Here is a 21,800-nt window from a genome sequence, read left to right as displayed (position 1 = left end):
TACATTAATTAACCATGATTAAGTGATAGTTGAATATATTCAAAACATATCATGCATACGTTGATTTGGTGCAAACAATCGTTGTGGATAAGTTTTTATCAGATAATGGAGTGCATAAGTCGTTAGAGATAAGTACTGAGTACTATATGAGGCCGTGAGTAAAACATGGAACGAAACAAGTCTTATTTATGTTGCTGAGCAATCTTGGTGTGGAGCTATTTTGGCAAGACCTCCCTTGCAATATCATCACCACAATAGATTTTATTTAGAGTTGAAGATGGATTGTAATGATTTCTCTATGACTAAAGATTTTGGCATGTCCATTTATTTCGATTTTCGTCAGCTAAGATGTTATTGGTTGAAACTTAGAAAATTTAATAGTAATCCCACCTTGACGGAGTACACCATAATATAAAAAGAATATTCACGTTGTTCATCCCCTTTGTTCTACGAAATATCCAACCTCGCCAACCCGGGCGCTTCCCTCCCACTTTCTATTTAATATCCTCCCTTGTTTAATTTTACTTCGTCCCTGTAATAAAAATAGATTTTCCCTGTAATAAAAATAGATTTTTTCTTTATTTGTTCTTTTTAACAAGTCAAGAAAGTTTTAATACTTTTTTCCCATACTGACCTAGTATTAAATAACTATATAAAATATTAATAGTCAAATTTAGATTTTCAAAGCATCATTAATAAGGTTAATTTAGTAAAATATACCCTTAATAATTTAAAAAAAAAAAAAGGTTTGCAAAGTCAACATGGGCCAAGTAAAAATGAAATGGAGGGAGTAAGTAATTACTCGGATCATTAAATATAATAGTAGAGCCAGAAATTTACAGGAATACAAAATATTAGAGTGTAGTAGAATTTGAACTTATAATCCAAGATAAGTTTTAACCTTCATTTATTATTACATAGATTTTTTTTATCAGGTAAATTCGGCGTACAATTCACACACACATATACATATATATATTTCAACAAAGAAGATCCAATTGAACCTTTTAGATCAAAATAGTCTTGGATAATCAGGTAAGCTTGTATATAAAAGCCTTAGTGAAATTAGGGATTTTCTTACATTGGATCGTGTATTAAAAGCTTACTGGACCAAATAATTTTTATTTTATTATTTATAATTAGCCGTCCTTTTTATGGAGCCGTTGGTTTATTAAAAACAGTCTCTCTATCTTGACAAGATAAGGATAAGATCTGCGCACACTCTTGACTCTATACTTGCTAAACCTCACCTTGTGGAATTATAATGGGCACACCTTATGAAATTATACTGGGCCTATTCTTATAAAATATGAGGTGTTTAACTTGTTTGGAGTATAAATTTTGTTTGCATATTGCGATGGCACATCAGACATAGATAAGAGCTAAGATTTGGAGTTATAAGAGTGGTAGAGCACTTGGCTGGCTCTGTCTGTTTGAGGACTCAGATATAGTCTTATGTTAAAACAAAAATAACAATTAAACAAAGGAAAATATTAAATTTAAAAAAGGAGAAAATAAAAGCTTGGCTCTGGGATGGTGTTTTTATATTTATATACTTATAGTTTATAGAGAGCAGAGATCCAGGTAAACGACAACATTTCGATTTCTTCATCTCTCTCTCTCTCTCAGATTTAAGCAACCCCACGAATAGCCCCCCAACCCACCCTTGTGCTCGTTGAACTGAACTCTCCGCCCGGCCCCCTGCATATTTCAGCATTGATTCACAGGTACATATAAAGGTTTGATTAGAATGGCGTCATCGACATGGGTGATTGGGTCATCATGCATGTTAAACTCTGGTGACCATGAGATAGTTGATTCTTTCTTTCGGATTTCCAAAAGTAGAACAAGGGTTTTGTTCAAGTCCAAATCCAACAACAATGGCGTTACATTCAGTACAAATCATCACTTTTCCTCTTCCAATTCTTTCTTTGTCGATAATAATGCCTCCTTTAGCGGATCCGCAGCTGCTCCTAGCCTCATTTCTAGTGCTCAAACAGGTAATTCTTTCTTTCTTTTTTCCACCGGTTCTAATTCTTTTCGTTAATTTTAAGGTTCGGTGAAGAATTGGATTGTATCGGAATGGAAAGTCATGCATTTGTTATTTTGAGTGTGTCTATTTTAAAGGCTGCATGCTTCATTCTTATAGCCAGTTACTCAGTGTGTTTATTTCATTATTCTAGTCACCTCATTTTTGGCAATGTGAGTTTTCTGGGCTACATCATGCAATTCTCTTGTATCTTAATAATGCCTGCAAACTTGTTTCTTCTTGGATTTCGGGTTCATGCTTGGACTATGTTTTCTTGGATGTTTTTTGGGGCTACCACTAATGTGTTTTCTCATACGGGTCGGGTCACCTTGTGCTTTTGGTGTGAGGGAATATGTTTTACCTGAAATCATTTCTTGGTTCTTTTCTAAAGTTTGGTTGAGCATAAAATACTAGGTGTTTATGATAATCATGTAAGGTTGAAGATAAAGTATGTGCGTGATATTTTTTAGTCTTAGAGATTGAAAACAGCGTCTATCATACGTGTTGGCTGCGACAAGTTTAGGAGTTGTAATTATTGGTGGGGCGTAAAGGAATTCATTTTCCCCTTTTTTGGTAGAAAATATTTTCGACGCGATGACTGAATGTTTTAAAATGATTTGATCATGGAAAATATTTTCTGTCATACCAAACACTCCTGCATCAACTACATGATTGGGTTTTCTTTGAAGTGCTCCACACTGAACTACAAAGTTGTAATCATCTACATCATTTTCTAATACGCTTTCCTTAAGCTATCAACTTTCCTACATAGATTTTGACGTACTTGGCCGCTCCTTGTACTAGGAGAGGTGATGGCAATTGCTTCCCAACCGGCCATGGAAGTCGCAATAAAGAAGAAACCTCCAACCAAAGAAAGGCGAGTTGTTGTGACAGGGATGGGTGTGTCTACACCGGTTGGTCATGATCCCGATACGTTTTATGACAACCTGCTTCAAGGTGTCAGTGGCATAAGTGAAATAGAAGCTTTTGATTGTTCACAGTATCCAACAGTATGTCTTCTTCTTGGGCTTGTTTTCTTCAACTTTAGTTAGTTAAATATTGATAATGAGGTACAAATCGCAGAGAATTGCTGGAGAGATCAAGTCTTTCTCAACCGATGGCTGGATTGCACCCAAACTTTCTAAAAGAATGGATAAGTTCATGCTTTACATGCTAACGGCTGGTAAGAAAGCACTGTCAGATGGTGGAATTACTGAAGACATGATGAATGAATTGGATAAAAGAAGATGTGGAGTTTTAATTGGCTCTGCTATGGGTGGGATGAAGGTGATCCACTTTTTTTCTTTTTCTTTCATCAATCATAATTTTGATGAAACTTTCACCGGTTATATATGCCACTTTTTTGTTTTCCATTTTCTTTTGTCGTTTATATGTTTTTGGATCAGCTCTATTTGGTTGCCAACATCTCATATATAACTGAAGCAACGAGTTGTACATGATTGCCCATGTATTGAAATCTCCTAAGATAGAACCCATAAGCACACCAATATGTAGGCTCTAGACTCTTTGCTAGAACCAAATTAAGTGACTACTCTCTAACTGACTGGCTTTACTTGAGCAGGTTTTTCATGATGCAATAGAGGCTCTGAGGATTTCCTATAGGAAGATGAATCCTTTTTGTGTCCCATTTGCAACTACAAACATGGGTTCTGCCATGCTTGCCATGGACCTGGTTAGCCAAAGTTATAAGTTTCCAGTTACCATCTGTGATGTTTGTGTGCCTGCTTACAAACTCAATTGCAGGGATGGATGGGTCCAAATTATTCAATTTCAACAGCATGTGCTACAAGCAACTTCTGCATCTTAAATGCTGCTAACCACATCATTAGAGGTGAAGCTGTAAGTTCCCTGCCTTTAAGTCATAGGAAGCAGAGGATTCAGTATCGTCTTACCGTTGTTCATAAAGTTCCTTATGCATAGACAAATTACTCCCAAGGATTAACATTCTTAGTATCTTAGTTCTCTCTTTTACACACTGACAATGCAGGACTTGATGCTGTGCGGTGGATCAGATGCGGCAATTATACCAATCGGTATATTATCTGTTCTTTCTTAACTGAAATTAGTCTATCAAGCTGAGATTGTTAGTTACCTTGTAAAACTGCTGTTTTATATAGCTTTTTATGTTATTTTGTTTTTTCTTTTGCAGGATTGGGAGGATTTGTTGCATGCAGAGCACTTTCACAACGAAATACCGACCCCGCAAGAGCTTCTCGGCCTTGGGATAGTGTAATGTCTTGTAAATCTTTTGCTCTTGTCCTCTGCTTTCCCTCTGGTTGTTAAAACAATTTTTTATGTGGAATGAAGTGGTGCTTCTAGTGGACTTGTGCTATTTTTATTGCAGTTCTTGGGTTTGTGATCTAATAGAGAATTAGAATAATCGGCTTTGAATTTTTCTTTTGTTGACTGAGTGAGTTATGCATATCCAACATTGCAGCTTTCCCGAGATTGAACTTGCCGTATTTCATATTTTCTTCAGAATTTACGACCATGTAGCTCCATTGACACTCATGTGGACTTTGTGAAGAGAGGCATACGAGAATATTTTGTAGGATTGAAAACACTTATTGTTTATGTTGGTGGGGTATTTATATTTTTGGTCTACTTTTGGAGCAAATATGATATTCCAGTCACTATGGACGATTGGACGCACTTTATAGAGAATCATGTCTCTTTGTGGGATTCTCAACATTTTTGCATACATGTTATAGTGGCCCTCTTCCAATACCACATCAATAAATTACTACTTTCATTATATACTTATTTCCATGTTCTAGCTCATATGTTCTATGTGCTTATGCTAGTTGCTATGTACAAATTGAAGCAATAGCACTGCAAGATTTCAACCCCATCCTTTTTGTGGCTGTGCATGTATGTCTGTAGAGTATTTAGTGAGAATTGCTTCTTATTTTTATCTTAATCCTTGGACAGAATCGCGATGGATTTGTTATGGGTGAAGGAGCTGGAGTCCTGCTTCTGGAAGAACTTGAGCATGCCAAGGTGATTTACGCTTCAAAGTCTATAAATACTTTCTTGCTCACCCACTTGTTGATCCTCAAAACAGAATTTGAAAGACAAAAAGACAATCCCTCGCCATATAATTGTTTTAAGTTTCCCTTTTTTAATTTCATGAGCAGCAAAGAGGTGCAACAATCTATGCTGAATTTCTAGGTGGAAGTTTTACTTGTGATGCTTATCACATGACAGAGCCTCATCCTAAAGGTAATTATCTCTCTCGATATCCTTAACTTTGCGTAGATGTGCCCGTGTTGGACGGGTGTGACATGGATATTCTTTTTATGCATTCCTTAAACTTCAGTAAAACTTAGCAAAAAATTGCATGTACCCAGTTGTTCACACCGTTATCGTATCCGTACTGGTAGACGAGTCCATATAACAGATGTGTTGCAATTTTCATCCAAAATTTGTATGGTAGAGCAAGATACTCTTGCTAAGTTATTGGATTAGTGGGGTTCTTTTCATTGGTCAATAAAGGTATGTTTTTGGGTGACAGTCCCTTTGGGGACATCGGAAAAAATTGGAACGATACAGAGGTATGTTTGGGTGCAAAATAAAAAAAGAATTTGAACATTGAAATTTCTTGATTTCTAGATGGGCCTGTCGGACACCTTTTCCCTTTTTCCTTGCGGGATTGTCTAGGATTGCCTTGCTTTTCTTAGGAATTGCATATCAACTGTAAGATTTACTTTGTGCATGATGAAACGGAACCCTTTAAGTTTAATTTACCCCTGCAACAACTAGCTGTGACATAGAGGCCTCCATTATATGATTCCATCACTCTCAACATCTTATACTCTGGAGGGGTCTATATTCTGACAGGGAAGTCTTGTGGCTGAACGGTTAGGGTAATACATCTCCTAAAACCTCTTCAGTATCTATGGCTTTAAATATGTGGTGCCTTGCTTTTTCTAACAACTATAGCAATAGGTATTATTGAATGTGTCTCTCCATCCATCTCATAAAGGTACCGCCCTAACCATATAATAGGATTTGATCCCTTAATTATATGTTGGCTTCTTTTGTACAATTTTTGTTTCTTCTCTTACCTCATAACCTATAACTTGCATATTTTTCTTAGTCACCAAGATTTTGTGGAACAAGATTTTGGTCCACAATGCATTAACTCCTTTATTGGCATTTTATAAGAATTTCCTTTCATGGGATGCATGAGTAACACAAAGCTCCAGATGGACTCCTCTGTGTGCCCACCTATCTTGCCGTCTTGACGTCATTCCTTTTCTCATGTTAACGCAGATCTCAAAATAAACTGCTTCTTCCTGGTTTGTAGTGAGTTTAATGATATAACATTTCTTAGCTTCTTTTTTGTGTTTTGCAGTTATATTCATCAAGCCTATTTCCTCAAGTTCTATGATTTTCTGATATACGTATTTGAAAGATTCTTAGATAGATGTACTTGCACAAATGGTAGCTTAATCAGAACAGAAGATAGCTTAACATAATAAGAATGCACTATCTCATGTTTACTGAGAAGCGAAGCTCTGAACTTTTCTATTCCTTAAACGAGCAGGAACTGGAGTCATCCTATGTGTAGAAAATGCATTAGCTCAGTCGGGTGTATCCAAGGAAGATGTGAACTACATCAATGCGCATGCTACATCCACACCAGCAGGAGATCTTAAGGAGTATCAAGCTCTTGTTCATTGTTTTGGCCAGAATCCAGAGGTTAGATTGAAGTGTTCTCATTGTACTACTGTGTCCATGCCAGTCCTCTCAGGTTTTCGATTCAGCTGCTTAATCAGTCGCTGCTCTATGTTTTCAGTTGCGAGTTAACTCCACAAAATCCATGATTGGTCACCTGCTTGGAGCTGCTGGTGCTGTAGAAGCTGTGGCAACTATTCAGGTGCCTTTATCTCTTAAAACCGCAATGTCTGCTGCACCTGCAATTCAGCTGCTTTCTAGTTTCTTGTGTAACAATTCATCCAACTATTTTCTTGCATAATTGTAGATTTCCTGGCTGCAATTTCTGATATTTTGGCTTGTGTAGCCTTGTTGGGTGATTTGGACATTATTTTGGTGTCGGACTGTGGAATAGACCAAATTATTCTGTTATTTGTAAACATCAAATTGAACTAGAGAAGGTCATTAGTAAATACACATTTCATACTATTTTTCTGCAGTCCTTTTGAGGGAATTGGTGAAGCAACAAATCAGTGAAATGAGTTCTTGTTATGTATAAGACATCCTATTGTTGCTCTCTACAGATGAATAAAAAGAGTGGCCTTTCGAAACTGTCCTTATCCCAACAACAAGAAAAAAAAAAAAAAAAAAAAGAGTGGCCTTTTAAATCTTTGAATAATTCCAGGTGAGGTGGTCATAAGGTACACTAGGATGTAAATGATATAGAGCTATACAAAATGAATTTAACCAACTTAGTTCTATAAAAAAAGGGCCCAGGTGGATACACTCTTAAGTCCTGAAACTGTGTGCAATGATGGCGACGTTTCTCTTAAGCGGCACTTTTGTGCAAGTATCAAAGCGATAATGTGTGCTGGAACGGCCATGACATCAAGGGGGCACTAACCAAAAATATTCTCTTGCGAAGTGATGTATTTATATGTTAACAAAAGTTTTGTATTAATTCCTAAACGATTGATAAATATGTTAGTGATCAGGAATTCAAAATTAGTATTATAATATAAAAGCTATCAGAACCAACCTCTCTATCTCACAAGGTAGGGGTACGGTCTGCGTGCACTCCACCCTCCCCAGACCCCACTTGTGGGATCACACTGGTATGTTGTTGTTGTAGTATAAAAGCTAATCCCTAGATCACACCTAGAAATCTAAAACTAGACTTTTTGAGCTGATTCAGAAGATTAATATGGATTTGGACTTGATTGTCACGATTTTTCTTTCATATATTTCATGTAATGGCAATTCTTTTAGTTCCTTTGTCCACATGATCAAGGTTTGTCTTTATGCTTTTCTTGCACCGTGTGTGCGCGCGCGCCTGCACGCTTCAATTACGCTTTGGTGTACGAGTCCAGCTGGTCTATGCTTTTCATAGCTAGGTTTACCAAATTCATAGTTGTTTTAGGATGTAATCCAACTATCTAATTTTTAAAATGATAAAATCATATTTTTTAAAAAGAAAAAAGAAGAAGAAAAGACAGCATACTTGTACAAGGAAGATACCACATTCATAGAAGTATATGTAATCTGACTTTTAAAAGAAGAAAATCATACCTGTAGAAGACATTGTCAAAGGAATATTGGGGTGGGAGCCTTGAAACAATGCACAGCGGGAACTTTCCATATTGGTTATTTTATTTTATGTTAGAAGTTGTTGCTTTTTGCAGTCATTGTTGCCGCTGTGCGTTACTCTAGCTTGAAGAGAGCACAAAAGAATTGGGAGTAGAATAACTTTGTAACCTTAAATTATTCAAATAGACGCTGACTGAAGAAGCAAAAGAGCAAACTTTATCTAAATTTTGTTATTATGTGGGGGTAGTCTATTTTGGTTATGAGAGGAGATATGAACATTGTTTTCCAGTAGAGGATTGTAGGATTAGTGACTACCTATTTTGAGAGAATTCAAAGATCATTTTCTGCTGCTGCATACTTCCTTGCAGTGTAATTGACGCAAGACTGAGGTTCTGATTGGATTATTTCTGTTCTTGAATCTGCTATTCACTGTAATCTGCCTAGACAGTGGAAAGTATGATGAAGATAGACACATTTTGGACATTTGCTTTAGCAGATTCATATTTTGTTATAGTTTGTTTGTGATGAATTAATCTGATAGGACATAGATGTTACAGAATTTGTACTTAAGGTGATTGATGGTTACAGATTTCATCCTGTAAATCGTCCTTGACTATACTCTTAAACGTGCCTCGTTCCTTAACTCTTGCAAAAATTATCTGGCTGGAATTTCTAACTGACAGTTAGGATGGGACTTTTCAGGCAATAAGAACTGGCTGGGTTCATCCAAATATTAATCTTGAAACCCCAGATGAAGGCGTGGTAAGTATTCATCTTCTGTGCATTGTAACTATTTCTTGTTCATTTAAGCATGATATATCATCACAAGTATAGAATTTTATCATATGAAAACTGCTAAGAATGCTTCTCTGATTTCGTTACTTTATCGTCAAAGGCTGGTCTACAGTGGAGTGGAGTCTTTATGGAAATGAAAAACTCACGAGACATGACTCACAAGTCTATTAGTTTGATTCACGTTGTCTCCATTAGTCGGGCTTTTCTCTCATATTGCAACCAAGACAGATTTCTTATGTGACATGACTACAGAAAGCATTTGATATATCCTGTCTCCCCTGTTTCACTGTTGCAGCTTTTCACTCTTTGTTGATCTGGTAATCAACCCATCTGATGATATGTAATATCAATGAAACAGGATACAAGTATACTTGTGGGTCCCAAAAAGGAACGACTGGATATTAAGGTGGCATTATCTAATTCATTCGGATTTGGTGGCCACAACTCATCAATCTTATTTGCTCCTTACAAGTAGATCTCTCGAGCAATATTGCATCTGACAGATACAAGGTATGGAGGTGCATGCTTGTTTGTATTGATAGAAGTGCCAAAAATTAAGAAAGGCATGTATTTTGAAGTGTTCACTTTAGCAAGTTTAATTAGTTGTTTGGTAGGGAACAAAACAGGAGAAGAAGGATCACTGTTTTAACATGTAACAACCTTGTATTTTGTCTCTGCTAAATAGAGGGAAACGGAACTTCACTCCCTTCTATAGACTCATCGGACCTGCTTCCTACTAAACCCCACATGCAGCAGTGATCGAAGCAAATTTGAGAATCTTGAGTCTGGAAAAAGGGAGCGGTGATTTACCGAGAACTATACCTCTAGGCTTTGTCCACCTTGCTGCTAAGACTTTCCTGAGTAAGTGGATTGAAGATATTGGTAAAGAACACCTATTTGGCAAAAAAAGAAGTGTTAGCTATGACTAAAGGCTAATTGTCAAACTGTTTGGCTAAACAGATTTCCTTATGATAAAAAGAATCACGCGAGCTTGGCTATTCACCAAGGGTTAACATCTTTTATTTTAAAATATTCCTAGCAATTTGTAGCGTTGATTTACAGTTTATTAACACATCTGCAACGGAAAGCAAATGAAAAAAGCCTCCCTTTCCCCACTTCTTTTTCTCTCTTACAGTTAAAACACCCACCCACCCCCACCCCGGCCTTAAAATCATTGTACTTAATTGCATATGTTTCATTTGTTTTAGGAATATTTGAAAGGATCCTTGATCCCAGAGCTACATGACGGACACTTGTAGAAGAGGCCTCCTCTCGAACAATTTGTCTTTTGGGAGATAGTCAAATGACGGTGGTACTTCCCTCTGATATACAGAATTCATTTTAGATGATTGTTTGGAGAAAGAAGATCCTGAAGTGAAGAATGGGGGAAGGATCAAATTTTATATCTCCGTAGTTATGACAATCTCCTTTTCTCGTTGCTAGATTAAACTAAAATCGTTTCTCATATATACTTACACATAACAGCAAATGATTTATGTGACCTTTAGGTGGTTGCATATGGCCCTTGCCCTTAATGCCTAGTGTACTAGTTTTTCTTGTATACCATATGTTCTGCAACAGCTTTAAATTTGCCTTCTTGATATTTGAGTGGACAAACTCTGAAGAACTTTGTCAAGGTGATAACACCGGCAAAGTTGTCTCCAATGTAAACCAATTGTATCACACCAAGCCCAAAAAAAGAAGATTAAAGAATGACTCATTAGTCAACAAATTGGAGAGCAGCATTACTCTTCTGATTACCAAAAATCAACTTCATGGTGAAAGTGTGATTGTTAAAATGTAGAAATGTTTGAGTCGTTTCAGTTTGAGTCTATAGAAGCTACGTAAATATGATTTATTTTGTCAGTTTTGGAAGGCGATTTATTTTTTACTCAAGTACACAAAATTTTAGCCTCCTAGATATTGCAAATAAATATGTTCCAAAAAGAAACCATTGTAATACAGCATCAAAATCATAATTGGTGAACACAACCCTTTGGCAATGACCTCAAAGAGAGTTAAATAGAAACATCTTGACACAACATTCTTCCAGTATCTTCACCATTTGAAGGAGATCTATTCCTTTCTACATAAATTCTTGGATTATTTTTGAATTCCAATTGGCAATATAACAGTACAGATTGGACACTGGGTTAATAGCACTATAAGTCAGTTATTAGTTAATTTTAATTTAGTCTTTGTTATATATAACTAAGCACATTTAACATTCAATTCATTGAAATGTGCATTTTGATCCCTTAGCTTGTGAATATTTACAAATTTACCACAATTGTTTACTGTTCCACCATTTAATTAGTCACGCATTGTGTCGCACGGATGCTCATGCAGCCACAATATATTACCAATAATATTTATTTTGAAAACTATTACATAACGTACCAATTTAGAAAAAAAATATTTATGAAATATCCATCAAATATGTACATTATATATTTTACGGTATAAAACTCACATGTTATATACCTTATTAATAGTATACAATAATGTAATTAAACTATTTTTATTAATGTATACTTGAGGGGTCGTTTGGTTGGAAACAAGTTATCCCATGATAATTTATCTTGGGATTAGTTATTCCGGGATTAGTTATTCCACTCTCCCACAGGGATAAAATAACACTACCATCCCGGGATAACTAATATCGACATTAGTTATACCGCGATTTTATTCCAACCAAACGTGGTATAAAATCATCTCAAATATAATCCCGGGATTATATATCCTTATCCCTCGTACCAAAAGAACCCGTGTGTACAACTATTGTATACCCTGAAGGACCATGTCCAAAATTGTACTGTGTAATTTTTTAAAGGGTTGCTTTTATAAATAGGTACAAGCAGGTAATATTTTTACTCCTTCTGAATAATCATGTAAAAATCCCTTTATAAAGTGCCACAAATTATCTTGAGCAACCAGTTGACAAATGCCTGCCAAGGTGGGTATGTTCCAACAAATTTACATTCAAACAATTCATAACAGCCAGGCTATTGTTATATCGGTGGTCAACCTACCGCAAATCTTCTCTTTTATTTGGGTTAGGAACTGTCTATACTTCGCAACACAAATCAAGATGGAGTTTAATTTTTCAAATTTATAAGAGATAAGGGTAAAAAATACACCTCAAGTATCACTTTTTTTTTTCCTTTGAGTTTCCTATCTGAAGTATCAGGTGTGAGAGTTTATAATGACAAAACGTTTCTCTATACAAACTCCATTTCTTTCATTTTTTTTCTTTTCTTTTCCGGTGAGTAGCATGCTAGTTATGAATCTTTTAGCTTGAAGTTACATTGTTCAAGAAAACCATTGTCTTAGGCATATAACCTTTTAAGAGAAAAAGAAATTTCACGTGCAGACTAAGTGTTGTAATTTTCTTAAACATATATGGCAGATCGAGACAGCGTAGAACCTGCATTCAAGCGAGGAGACGTCGTTGTTATGTATGTTTTCTCATAAATGAAAATTTCTTCACTGGTCAAATCATCTTTCTATTTTCTTTATGTTCACGTGCTTGCATCCACTCCACTGTTATAATTAATTGCCATAAATAAGTTTGAAAACTATTCAACATGCTGATGGTTATTTAATTGGGGATGATATAAAGACGAGCTTGCATCATTGTTCTAATTTGTATCAAATGATCGTCATATGAATCATAATTCTCTCCAAGTAGCAAAATATTTGCTTTCATGAAATTGAGTTGTTGTACAAGCCAGAGGCGGATCCAGATTTAAATTCTATGGTTTCAATCTTAAGATTCTTAACATTGAACCCATTATATTTTTAAAGTTATGGGTTTATATCTACTACTTATTGCAATTTTAGTAATTTTTTACACATAAATTTTGATTAATCCGCGTCGAAAATTTGGGGTTCAATTCCTAACCTTGTAGGCTAGATATGCCTCTGGAACTACAAGCACATACCTGATTCCTTAACCTTGCTATTCCCTCTTTCCAAAGCAGTGAAGCACAAAATGGTATTGCTCTCACATTTATAACTTAGCGTATTCAAATGAGTTAAAAAGACGTAAGCATGATATGTATATCATCAATGGTACATGCTCTACCAAAGACCATTTGCGGGAAGATTTATGCATTAATGTATATTTTTAGCTATTTGATGTCAGAATGTTGAACCGAGTATAACACCTATAGTCCAACACCTGATTTATGTGCTAAACTTTCTAACTGATAATCTTGATTGTAGTTGTGCTATCAACTTGTCTGCAGCTAGTTAAGACTTTGTTTGTCCAAGAGAAGACTGTTCCTTTATCTTTTTTTATCCTTCATAAAAAAAAAAAAACTCTCACATATCTATGGATCCTATCAGATCGCCATCAGAAGCCTCGGATGGCTGTACTTGCGACAAAATAATCAAGTGTCATGTGGAAGTTAATAAAGAAATCTTAGACGATGATAAATAAGACAAAAAAGAGAAATATACGAAGAGAGACATTATATTTAAACATAGTTTGGTTAATTATATATGAGAAACTTCACTAATAAAGGAGAATACAAGAAATAGAGAGAGAATAGTTCTCCTCCTAAACAAGATTTCTTAAGGTCTACATTGTGGATGTTATATGTAAGAATTCGAGACATGCTGCATGTATGTCTTGATTAATTAGTCTCGACGTGTGTGAGGACCCACACGAGGTAGTAAATTCCTTGGAGTATGTTAACAAGGTTATTGTGTATATTGGGGAAGGTTTGGAGCGGTAGAAAGGTCCAAGGAAACAAAACATGAAAGAAGACTCCCAACTTCAAACGAGCACAGCCCACAATATATAATGCGTTAGAGTCTCGATAAGTATCAAATTAAAGCCCTTTGAGTCTACTGTCCAATTAACACTTCAAACTGTTTGTTAGGTGTGTGTTTGAAAATTTTCAAATTTAGATTTATAATTGTTTCCTATGATGTTTTTGCAAACGCTGTTTGTTCGAGTTACGTAAACTTTTTCCCGAGCAGCTCGAAAGAACACATTTTGGAAACTGATCAAAAACCTTGTTTATAAATTCACTTTTTGGCAGAACCTCAAGCACGACGCGCCATATGTGCTCATTGCCTTATCAATACTGTAGCTACTTGAGATCCTTTCTCAAGTAAGATTTATATATATCATAATATATGTATAGTACATTTTTATTTTTCTTTCATCTTTGGGTCAGCGGATTTGGTAGTTTATAGACGGCCTCTAATTTTTTACATATATTTACATGGGAAGACCGAGCCAATTCAGACTTTTTGGGTGAAATTATTTCCTTAACCGTCTTAATAATCCAAAATAATACTTTTTTAAACCACTATGTTGTTGGGAATAAAATAGACCCGCAAAAATAATATGCACGGTATTAGTGATAAACGCAGAACACTAAGTTATGGTTAAGTCAGCAAGAATAAAATGAAGCAATAATGACACCGGAATTTTACGTGGAAACCCTTCGAATAAGGGAAAAACCACGGCCAAGAGGAGCAACTGATATCACTATAGCAAGGAATTTTTACTGTGTAGTAACGAGTACAAATACTCCTAAGACCACTACACCCTCAAAAGAAATAACACTCTTTTGATTTTCCCACCTCACTACAATATCACTCACACTCTATTTTTCTTCACAGACTATTTTCTTACACAGTCTATGGTATACCTCACTTTGCTCTCTCACTCGGATGTATTGTCCGAGATTTTTGGTGTGTCTTTAAACCGAAAGAGGCTCCTGTTTATAGGGATGGAGTGTGCAATTTTTTCTCTTGGCATTAATTGGCCTATGCCAATTCAAAGATTGTATCTGCAAAAGGAAATTGCTGCAGATCACATTCACACACTTTGTCAAAGGAAATAAACATTTCACTTAAATCATGGGTATGGGGCTGGACCCCACAAATCTCCCCCTCCAGACCCATTCACATGAAGGAGGGTACACTGGGCTTCTAGTTTGAGTGTATGCCGACAAGTTCTTTGCACAATTCAAACTTGTCTCTCGGTACCACCTTGGTCAGCATATCTGCAGGATTTTCACTCATGTGAACCTTCTTGACCTGGAACAATTCGTTCTCAACCTGATCACGAATCCAATGATATCTGACGTCGATGTGCTTTGTTCTCGCATGGTACATGGAGTTTTTGCTCAATTTTATTACACTCTGACTGTCACAATAGACAACATACTCTATTTGCTGCAATCCAAGTTCTTGAAGGAATCTCCTGAGTCATATCATCTCTTTGCCAGCTTCAGTAGTCGCAATATACTCCGATTCAGTTGTAGACAGTGCGACACACTTCTGCAACTTCGACTACCATGATATAGCTCCCCCTGAAAAAGTAAACAAATATCCAGTAGTGGATTTTTCGTTATCAAGGTCACCTGCCATATCAAAATCACAGATAGCCCTTCAAGATTGGATTTTATCCTCCAAAACACAAGCATTCATCTGAGCTTCCTCTTAGATACCTGAGTATCCACTTCACAGCTTTTTCCCTGGATTTTCGAGAAATCTGCTAACAACACTGACTGCATGAGCAATATCTGGTCGAGTGCATACCATTGCATACATCAAACTTCCGACTACGTAGAATAAGGAATCTTGGCCATTCTCTCTTTTTCCTTCGTTGTTGTAGGGCACATCTTTTTGCTCAATTTCAGATGACCAGGAAGAGGTGTGCTAACCCATTTAGCACTCTTCATATTGAAGCGCTCTAGTACACGTTCTATGTACTTTTTTTGTGACAAATAAAGCTTCCTTTCATCTCTTGAACGAGTAATTCTCATGCCAAAAATCGCTTAGCATGACCCAAGTCTTTCATTGCAAAAGACTTACTCAACCGTGTCTTCAACTCGTCAATCTTGGAAGCATTCACCCGCCTACAATCAACATATCATCCACATATAGCGTGAGGATGATAAAGTCATCATCGAGAAAATTTTTGTGCAAACACACGGTGATTTGAAGAAGTCTTCTTATAGCCTTGCTCCCCATACAGATTCAAACTTCTTGTACCACCGTCCGGGAGCTTGCTTCAATCCATATAGACTTTTCTTAAGTTTGCATACAAGATTTTTCGTACCTTTTGCCTTGAAGCCCTCGGGTTGTTCCATATAAATCCTCCTTCTAAGTCACCGTGAAGAAAAGCGTCTTCACATCCATCAAAGCCCTCAATCTCCAAATCAAGACTAGCGATAAACCAAGAACTTTCCGAATGGAGGACATTTTCACGACAGGAGAAAATATTTCGTCAAAGTCAATACCTTTCCTTTGACCAAATCCCTTAACAACCAATCTAGCTTTGTTTCGGGCTTCAAGTCGTGTTCTTGGCTTTAACTTTGAACACCCACTTGTTCTTCAAAGCTCTCATGCCCTTAGGCAATTTCACCAACTCATAAGTATGGTTCTCATGCAGAGATTTCATCTCATCTTGCATGGCTTCAATCCATTGATCCCTGTACTCATCTTTCATGGCCTCCTCATAACATTCAAAGTTCTCCCATGAGCTGAGTAATACATACTCATTAGGTAAATAACGGGAAGAAGGAACGTGCTGTCTAGTAGACCTTCTAAGTGGAATATCTGACTCATCCACGACTTCATGAGTAGGAGCATCTACCTCATCAATAGCAGCATCGTTATCATCATCAATATGCTGATCTGGAACATGATTCTAGGCATCACTATCGTCATCGAGCCCACCAACGTCATCAACATTTGTATGAGGGACTTGATCAAGATTAACTAAACCATCAGAACATGAAGATTTTATCTTCTCCACTTTGTTAATATCTTCAATGGTTTGATCCTCCACGAAGATAACATCACGACCTTCTTCTCAATTAGATCATATAGCCTGTAACCAAACTCATCAAGGCCATAACCAATAAAGATGCGCTTTTGTCTTGCAAAGTTAATTTTGACCTCTCATCTTTAGGCACATGTACAAAAGCTTTGCAACCAAACACTTTCAAGTGGTCATAGAAAACATCCTTGCCATACCAAACTCTATTTGGAACATCACTTTGCAAAGCAACCGCAGGGGATAGATTAATAACATGTGCGACGGTCAACAATGTCTCACCCCAAAAGGAGTTCGGCAATTTTGCTTCAGAAAGCAAACATCTAACTCTTTCCATCACGGTCCTGTTCATCCTCTCTACCAAACCATTAAGTTGAGGAGTCTTAGGAGGAGTCTTTTGGTGTCTGATACCCTTTTGTTTGCAGTATTCGTCAAACAGTCCGCAATATTCACCACCGTTATCTGTGCGAATACATTTCGACTTCTTTCTGTTTCTCTTTCAACTAAAGCTCGAAAGCGCTTAAAGACACCCAACACTTGGTCTTTAGTCTTTTGGACGTAGACCCAAAGTTTCCTTGAGCAATCATCAATAAAAGTAGCAAAGTAAAGTGCACCACCCAAAGTCCTTGTCTTCGTTGGACCAAATAAATCTGAATGCACCAACTCAAGCAACTCTGTCTTTCTTGAAGGAGGAGGAGACTTGAAAGAAACTCTATTTTGTTTTCCAGCCAAGCAGTGCTCACATTTTTCTAATTTAGCACTTTCGAAATTTGACAACAATTTCTTTTTGGCTAGAACATTTAGTCCTTTCTCGCTAATGTGGCTAAGCCTCTTATGCCATAACGTTGAAGAGCTATTGCTCTCAACTGCATTCACCATATTAACACAGGTAGAGGCCGTAGTCCAGTATAGACCACGACGCTTTTCGCCACGAGCCACAATCATGGAACCCTTAGTGAGCTTCCACTTTCCAGCACCATTGGTACTGACATATCCCTCATCATCCAAAACACCAACAGAGATCAAGTGCAAACGAACATCAGGTGCATGCTTTACATTGTTTAAAACTAGTTTAGTTCCAATACTAGTTTCCAAACAAATCGTTCCAACACCGGCCCACCCTAGATAATAGCCTCATTACCCATACTCAAAGTTCCAAAGTCACCCGGAGTATAGGATGAGAAAAATTCCTTCCTTGATGTCACATGAGATGCGACACCACTGTCCACAACCCAGCTTGACTCATCACAAGCAATATTTATCAAATCCGCATCAAGGACAGTAACAAGATCTTCTGTAGTGACAGCGGCAACATGATTGCCATCTTCTTTCTTTTCCTCCTTATCTCTATTCTCCTTTTTCAAAATCCGGTAGAACTTCTTTGTGTGCCCTTTTTTCCCGCAATGATAAGTCTGCTTCTGGATTTGCTTCTATGATGTTCTCTATTTTGAGAACCACGATTCTTGCCTCTCCCCTAGTGTCAGTCACCAAGACATTTGATGAGGAGGAACCTTGAGATTTTCTTCTCATCTCTTCATTTAAAAAGCGCTCTTGGCAAGATCCATAGAGATCACACCATCCGGAGCGAGAATTTGATAATGAAGTTCTAATAATTTCCCAAGAATAACTGGGGAACCAAGTAGAAACAAGCCTTGAATTTCTTCATCAAAATTAATGCCCATAGCTTAATAAGCGGTTCATGATCCCCTGAAAAATATTCAGATGATCTGTCATTGCGGAACAATCGTGGTATTTTAAACCCAGCATTTGCTTTATCAAAAACATCTTGTTGTTACCAGTTTTCCAAGCATACAAACTTTCAAGATGCTCCCATAGTCCGAGCATACGTGTCTCCCCAAAAATATGGTTCAACACATTATCGTCAACCAAAATTTTGTCTAATAAAGCCGCAAACCTATCGATGCAACAAATTCCACTCTTCATCTGATTTATTAGCAGGCATTTTAGTGTCAAAGACAGGTTGATGAAAATTCTTGACATAAAGCAAATCTTCCATTTTGCCCTTCCAAATGGCATAATTTTCGCCACTCAAAGCAACCATTCTGCTAGTGTTGGCTTCCATCGTTTATCACAAATACAAATACTATTTATTCGGAGACCAAAGTAATTCTTTTCGATGTGGAAGTTCGGACCGTGTCTTTGCAACCACGAGCATACTCTTACGAACCTTGGCTCTGATACCATTTGTTGGGAATAAAATAGACTCGCAAAAATAATATTTACGGTATTAGTGATAAACGCGGAACACTAAGTTATGGTTAAGTCAGCAAGAATAAAATGAAGCAATAATGATACCGGAATTTTACGTGGAAATCCTTCTGAATAAGGGAAAAACCACGGCCAAGATGAGCAACTGATATCACTACAGCAAGGAATTTTACACTGTGTAGTAACGAGTACAAATACTCCTAAGACCACTACACCCTCAAAAGAAATAACACTCTTTTGATTTTCTCACCTCACTACGATATCACTCACACTCTATTTTTCTTCACAGACTATTTTCTTACACAGTCTATGGTATACCTCACTTTGCTCTCACTCAGATGTATTGTCTGAGATTTTTGGTGTGTCTTTAAACTGAAAGAGAGCTCCCTATTTATAGGGATGGAGTGTGCAATTTTTTCTCTTGGCATTAATTGGCCTGTGCCAATTCAAAGATTGTATCTGCAAAAGGAAATTGCTGCAGATCACATTCACACACTTTGTCAAAAGAAATAAACATTTCACTTAAATCATCGATATGGGGCTGGACCCCACATATGTCTTGGTCTCTGTTATAATGATCATGTTTATTAGCATGTGTTAATTAACAGGAAAAGGCCAAAATTGCTAACGTGTAGTTGTAGCACTTTGCTTGTGTCAGCGTCAGTGTCACATTGAGGATATTCACCCATCCATTGCACCAAGTCTTGGGTCTCCTTTCCAAGTATTTTCGGGGTAACTCTTTGATGATACTTAATTATTATAAGTATCGTTTTCCAATACCTAATAGCAGGACTAAATAAATCCCTCTCTCCATGCATCAAATAGTCCAGCTAAATCTGCAAAGCCATCCAACAAAAATCTTCCAAACCAACCAGTGACAAATTAATTAATTCCATGGCAGACTGTACCTCTTCATGGTTCTTTGATGATGAGAACAATACTACTGACATATTATCAGATGGCGAGTGTGCAGAGCAACTGCAACTCCAAGAGGTTGTTGAAGCCTCTTTAGGAATCAACCATCTTAGCATGTCATCAGCCAATGTACTTTTATGTGATATTTGCTTTGAGAGAAAAGGAACAGATGAAATGTTCAAACTAGAGAACTTCTCTGATCACTCTTTCTGTTCTGACTGCTTAAGCCAGTATGTCCAGTCCAAGATACAACAAAAAAAAATTCCTGTAACTTGTCCAGGTTTGAGATGTCCTGCCATAATTGAACCTGCCCCTTGTAGGTCCATCATACCTGAAAATGTTTTCGCAAGGTGGGAAGATGGCTTAACCGAGTCAACTATTCCTATGGGTGAAAAAATTAATTGTCCTTATATAGATTGTAATGTTTCGCTCATTTATAATCGTGATGATCATGAAGAGATCATAATCGAGTGTACATGTCCTCACTGCCAAAGACCATTCTGTGCGCAGTGTCGTGTTCCATGGCACGATGGGCATGATTGTGACAAGTTTAAAAAAAGATGATTTAAAGGTTGAGGAGCTTGCTAAGAAGTTCAAATGGATGACATGCCCTCACTGCAAATCAATTGTGGATAAAGTTGATGGATGTATACACATGACGTGTGTGTAAGTTTGTTCTTCAATCTATAATCAGTGGGAGACCAAGTATTATTTCCTTTATAATTTATACTAATTACCTTGTGTAAGTAGTTTAGCCTAACAAATGGTTTTGTTTACATGTGGTTTAATCATCCTATATATGTATTGTGGGTTCAGGTGTAAACTGGAGTTTTGCTACATCTGTGGAGGAACATGGAGCGAAGCACATTGGAGTTGCCAAGAGTAGTTAATGATATTGAATGCTGGATAGTATTTATCAGAATTTTGCCATGAATATTGTGTTTACATTGCTTCAAATCACTATATGTTGTATAATTGGTACTAAGGGGTCGTTGATTTGGTCTACTGTTCAAGTTGTTGTATTACTCCTTTTAAATTGTACGTACTTCTCCAGCTTTAGAATTGAACCTTGCATATTGGATGATGTGCTAATAAGATTTTTGAATTGGATGTGTGTTCGAAAGTTTGTGTATTTCCATCTAAGATTTTCTTTTAGCTTCAAATTGCAATTTTAACTTGGGTTTTACTGTTGCTTTTAGTGCATTTTTTATGACCATATTCTAAACAAATATGCCTTTTACGTTTAGCCATTAAGAAGTTCAGCTAATACTGGTTGCAAGATTTTCCTAAAATCTAGGTTCACATTATCACACAGATCCGACCTTGGGGTTAATAGAAAAAAGAGTTGTACCTAAATAAAGAAGGTACCAAACTACAACTACGAAAATGAACATCGATAGGTTCTCAAATCGAGAGTATAATCTATGTTCTTTTTTCACATATTCTCCGTCAAAAATGTATGTTCTAACACGCTATGATATCAGAATGTTTAATTTGATACTGTTCATCATGTATTCTTTGATGAGTATATATTTATAAATTAAACACAAAATTTTAAATATTAAGACTTTCTACATAGTAATTCAAATAAAAAAGATTTAGTATGCCTAATTTTAGTTATTTCAAAATCCTAAATATAAGAAAAAGGAAAAATAATGCGCTTTGTCCTATTTTGTAAGGTATTACTACTTATTAATAAGAGAGAAAGTGAGGAGCTTCAGGTCAAAGTGAAATTACTAAAAACCTTAACATTTCAAT

At 36.6% G+C, this 21,800-nt stretch overlaps 1 protein-coding gene and 1 pseudogene across 1 annotated transcript; both read left to right on the top strand.

Moving 5' to 3' along the window:
* Nucleotides 1-1,680: 1,680 nt before the first annotated feature.
* LOC132037215 (3-oxoacyl-[acyl-carrier-protein] synthase II, chloroplastic-like) lies at nt 1,681-10,756 on the top strand. Its single transcript, XM_059427689.1, has 14 exons — nt 1,681-2,000; nt 2,834-3,039; nt 3,113-3,316; nt 3,612-3,722; nt 3,794-3,889; nt 4,038-4,083; nt 4,200-4,279; nt 4,982-5,050; nt 5,188-5,272; nt 6,600-6,754; nt 6,852-6,932; nt 8,999-9,058; nt 9,450-9,601; nt 10,300-10,756. The coding sequence occupies exons 1-13, from the start codon at nt 1,751-1,753 to the stop codon at nt 9,564-9,566; spliced, it is 1,560 nt and encodes a 519-aa protein (XP_059283672.1). The 5' UTR covers nt 1,681-1,750; the 3' UTR covers nt 9,567-9,601; nt 10,300-10,756.
* Nucleotides 10,757-19,937: 9,181 nt separating this feature from the next.
* On the top strand, nt 19,938-21,159 carry LOC132037026 (E3 ubiquitin-protein ligase RSL1-like; annotated as a pseudogene).
* Nucleotides 21,160-21,800: the final 641 nt, after the last annotated feature.

Source organism: Lycium ferocissimum, chromosome 11, assembly GCF_029784015.1.
Source record: "Lycium ferocissimum isolate CSIRO_LF1 chromosome 11, AGI_CSIRO_Lferr_CH_V1, whole genome shotgun sequence".
Taxonomy (NCBI): Eukaryota; Viridiplantae; Streptophyta; class Magnoliopsida; order Solanales; family Solanaceae; genus Lycium; species Lycium ferocissimum.
Note: the sequence above shows the minus strand (reverse complement) of the source record. Positions and strands in the feature narration are given on the sequence as shown.

What these genes read in the sequence shown, in the direction of transcription:
- LOC132037215 (XM_059427689.1), top strand. Translation starts at nt 1,751, where the DNA reads ATGGCGTCATCGACATGGGTGATTGGGTCATCATGCATGTTAAACTCT. An exon ending in CTGCTATGGGTGGGATGAAG is followed by an intron (nt 3,317 to 3,611) that starts GTGATCCACTTT and finishes TTACTTGAGCAG; the next exon opens with GTTTTTCATGATGCAATAGA. An exon ending in AAGCTGTGGCAACTATTCAG is followed by an intron (nt 6,933 to 8,998) that starts GTGCCTTTATCT and finishes GGGACTTTTCAG; the next exon opens with GCAATAAGAACTGGCTGGGT.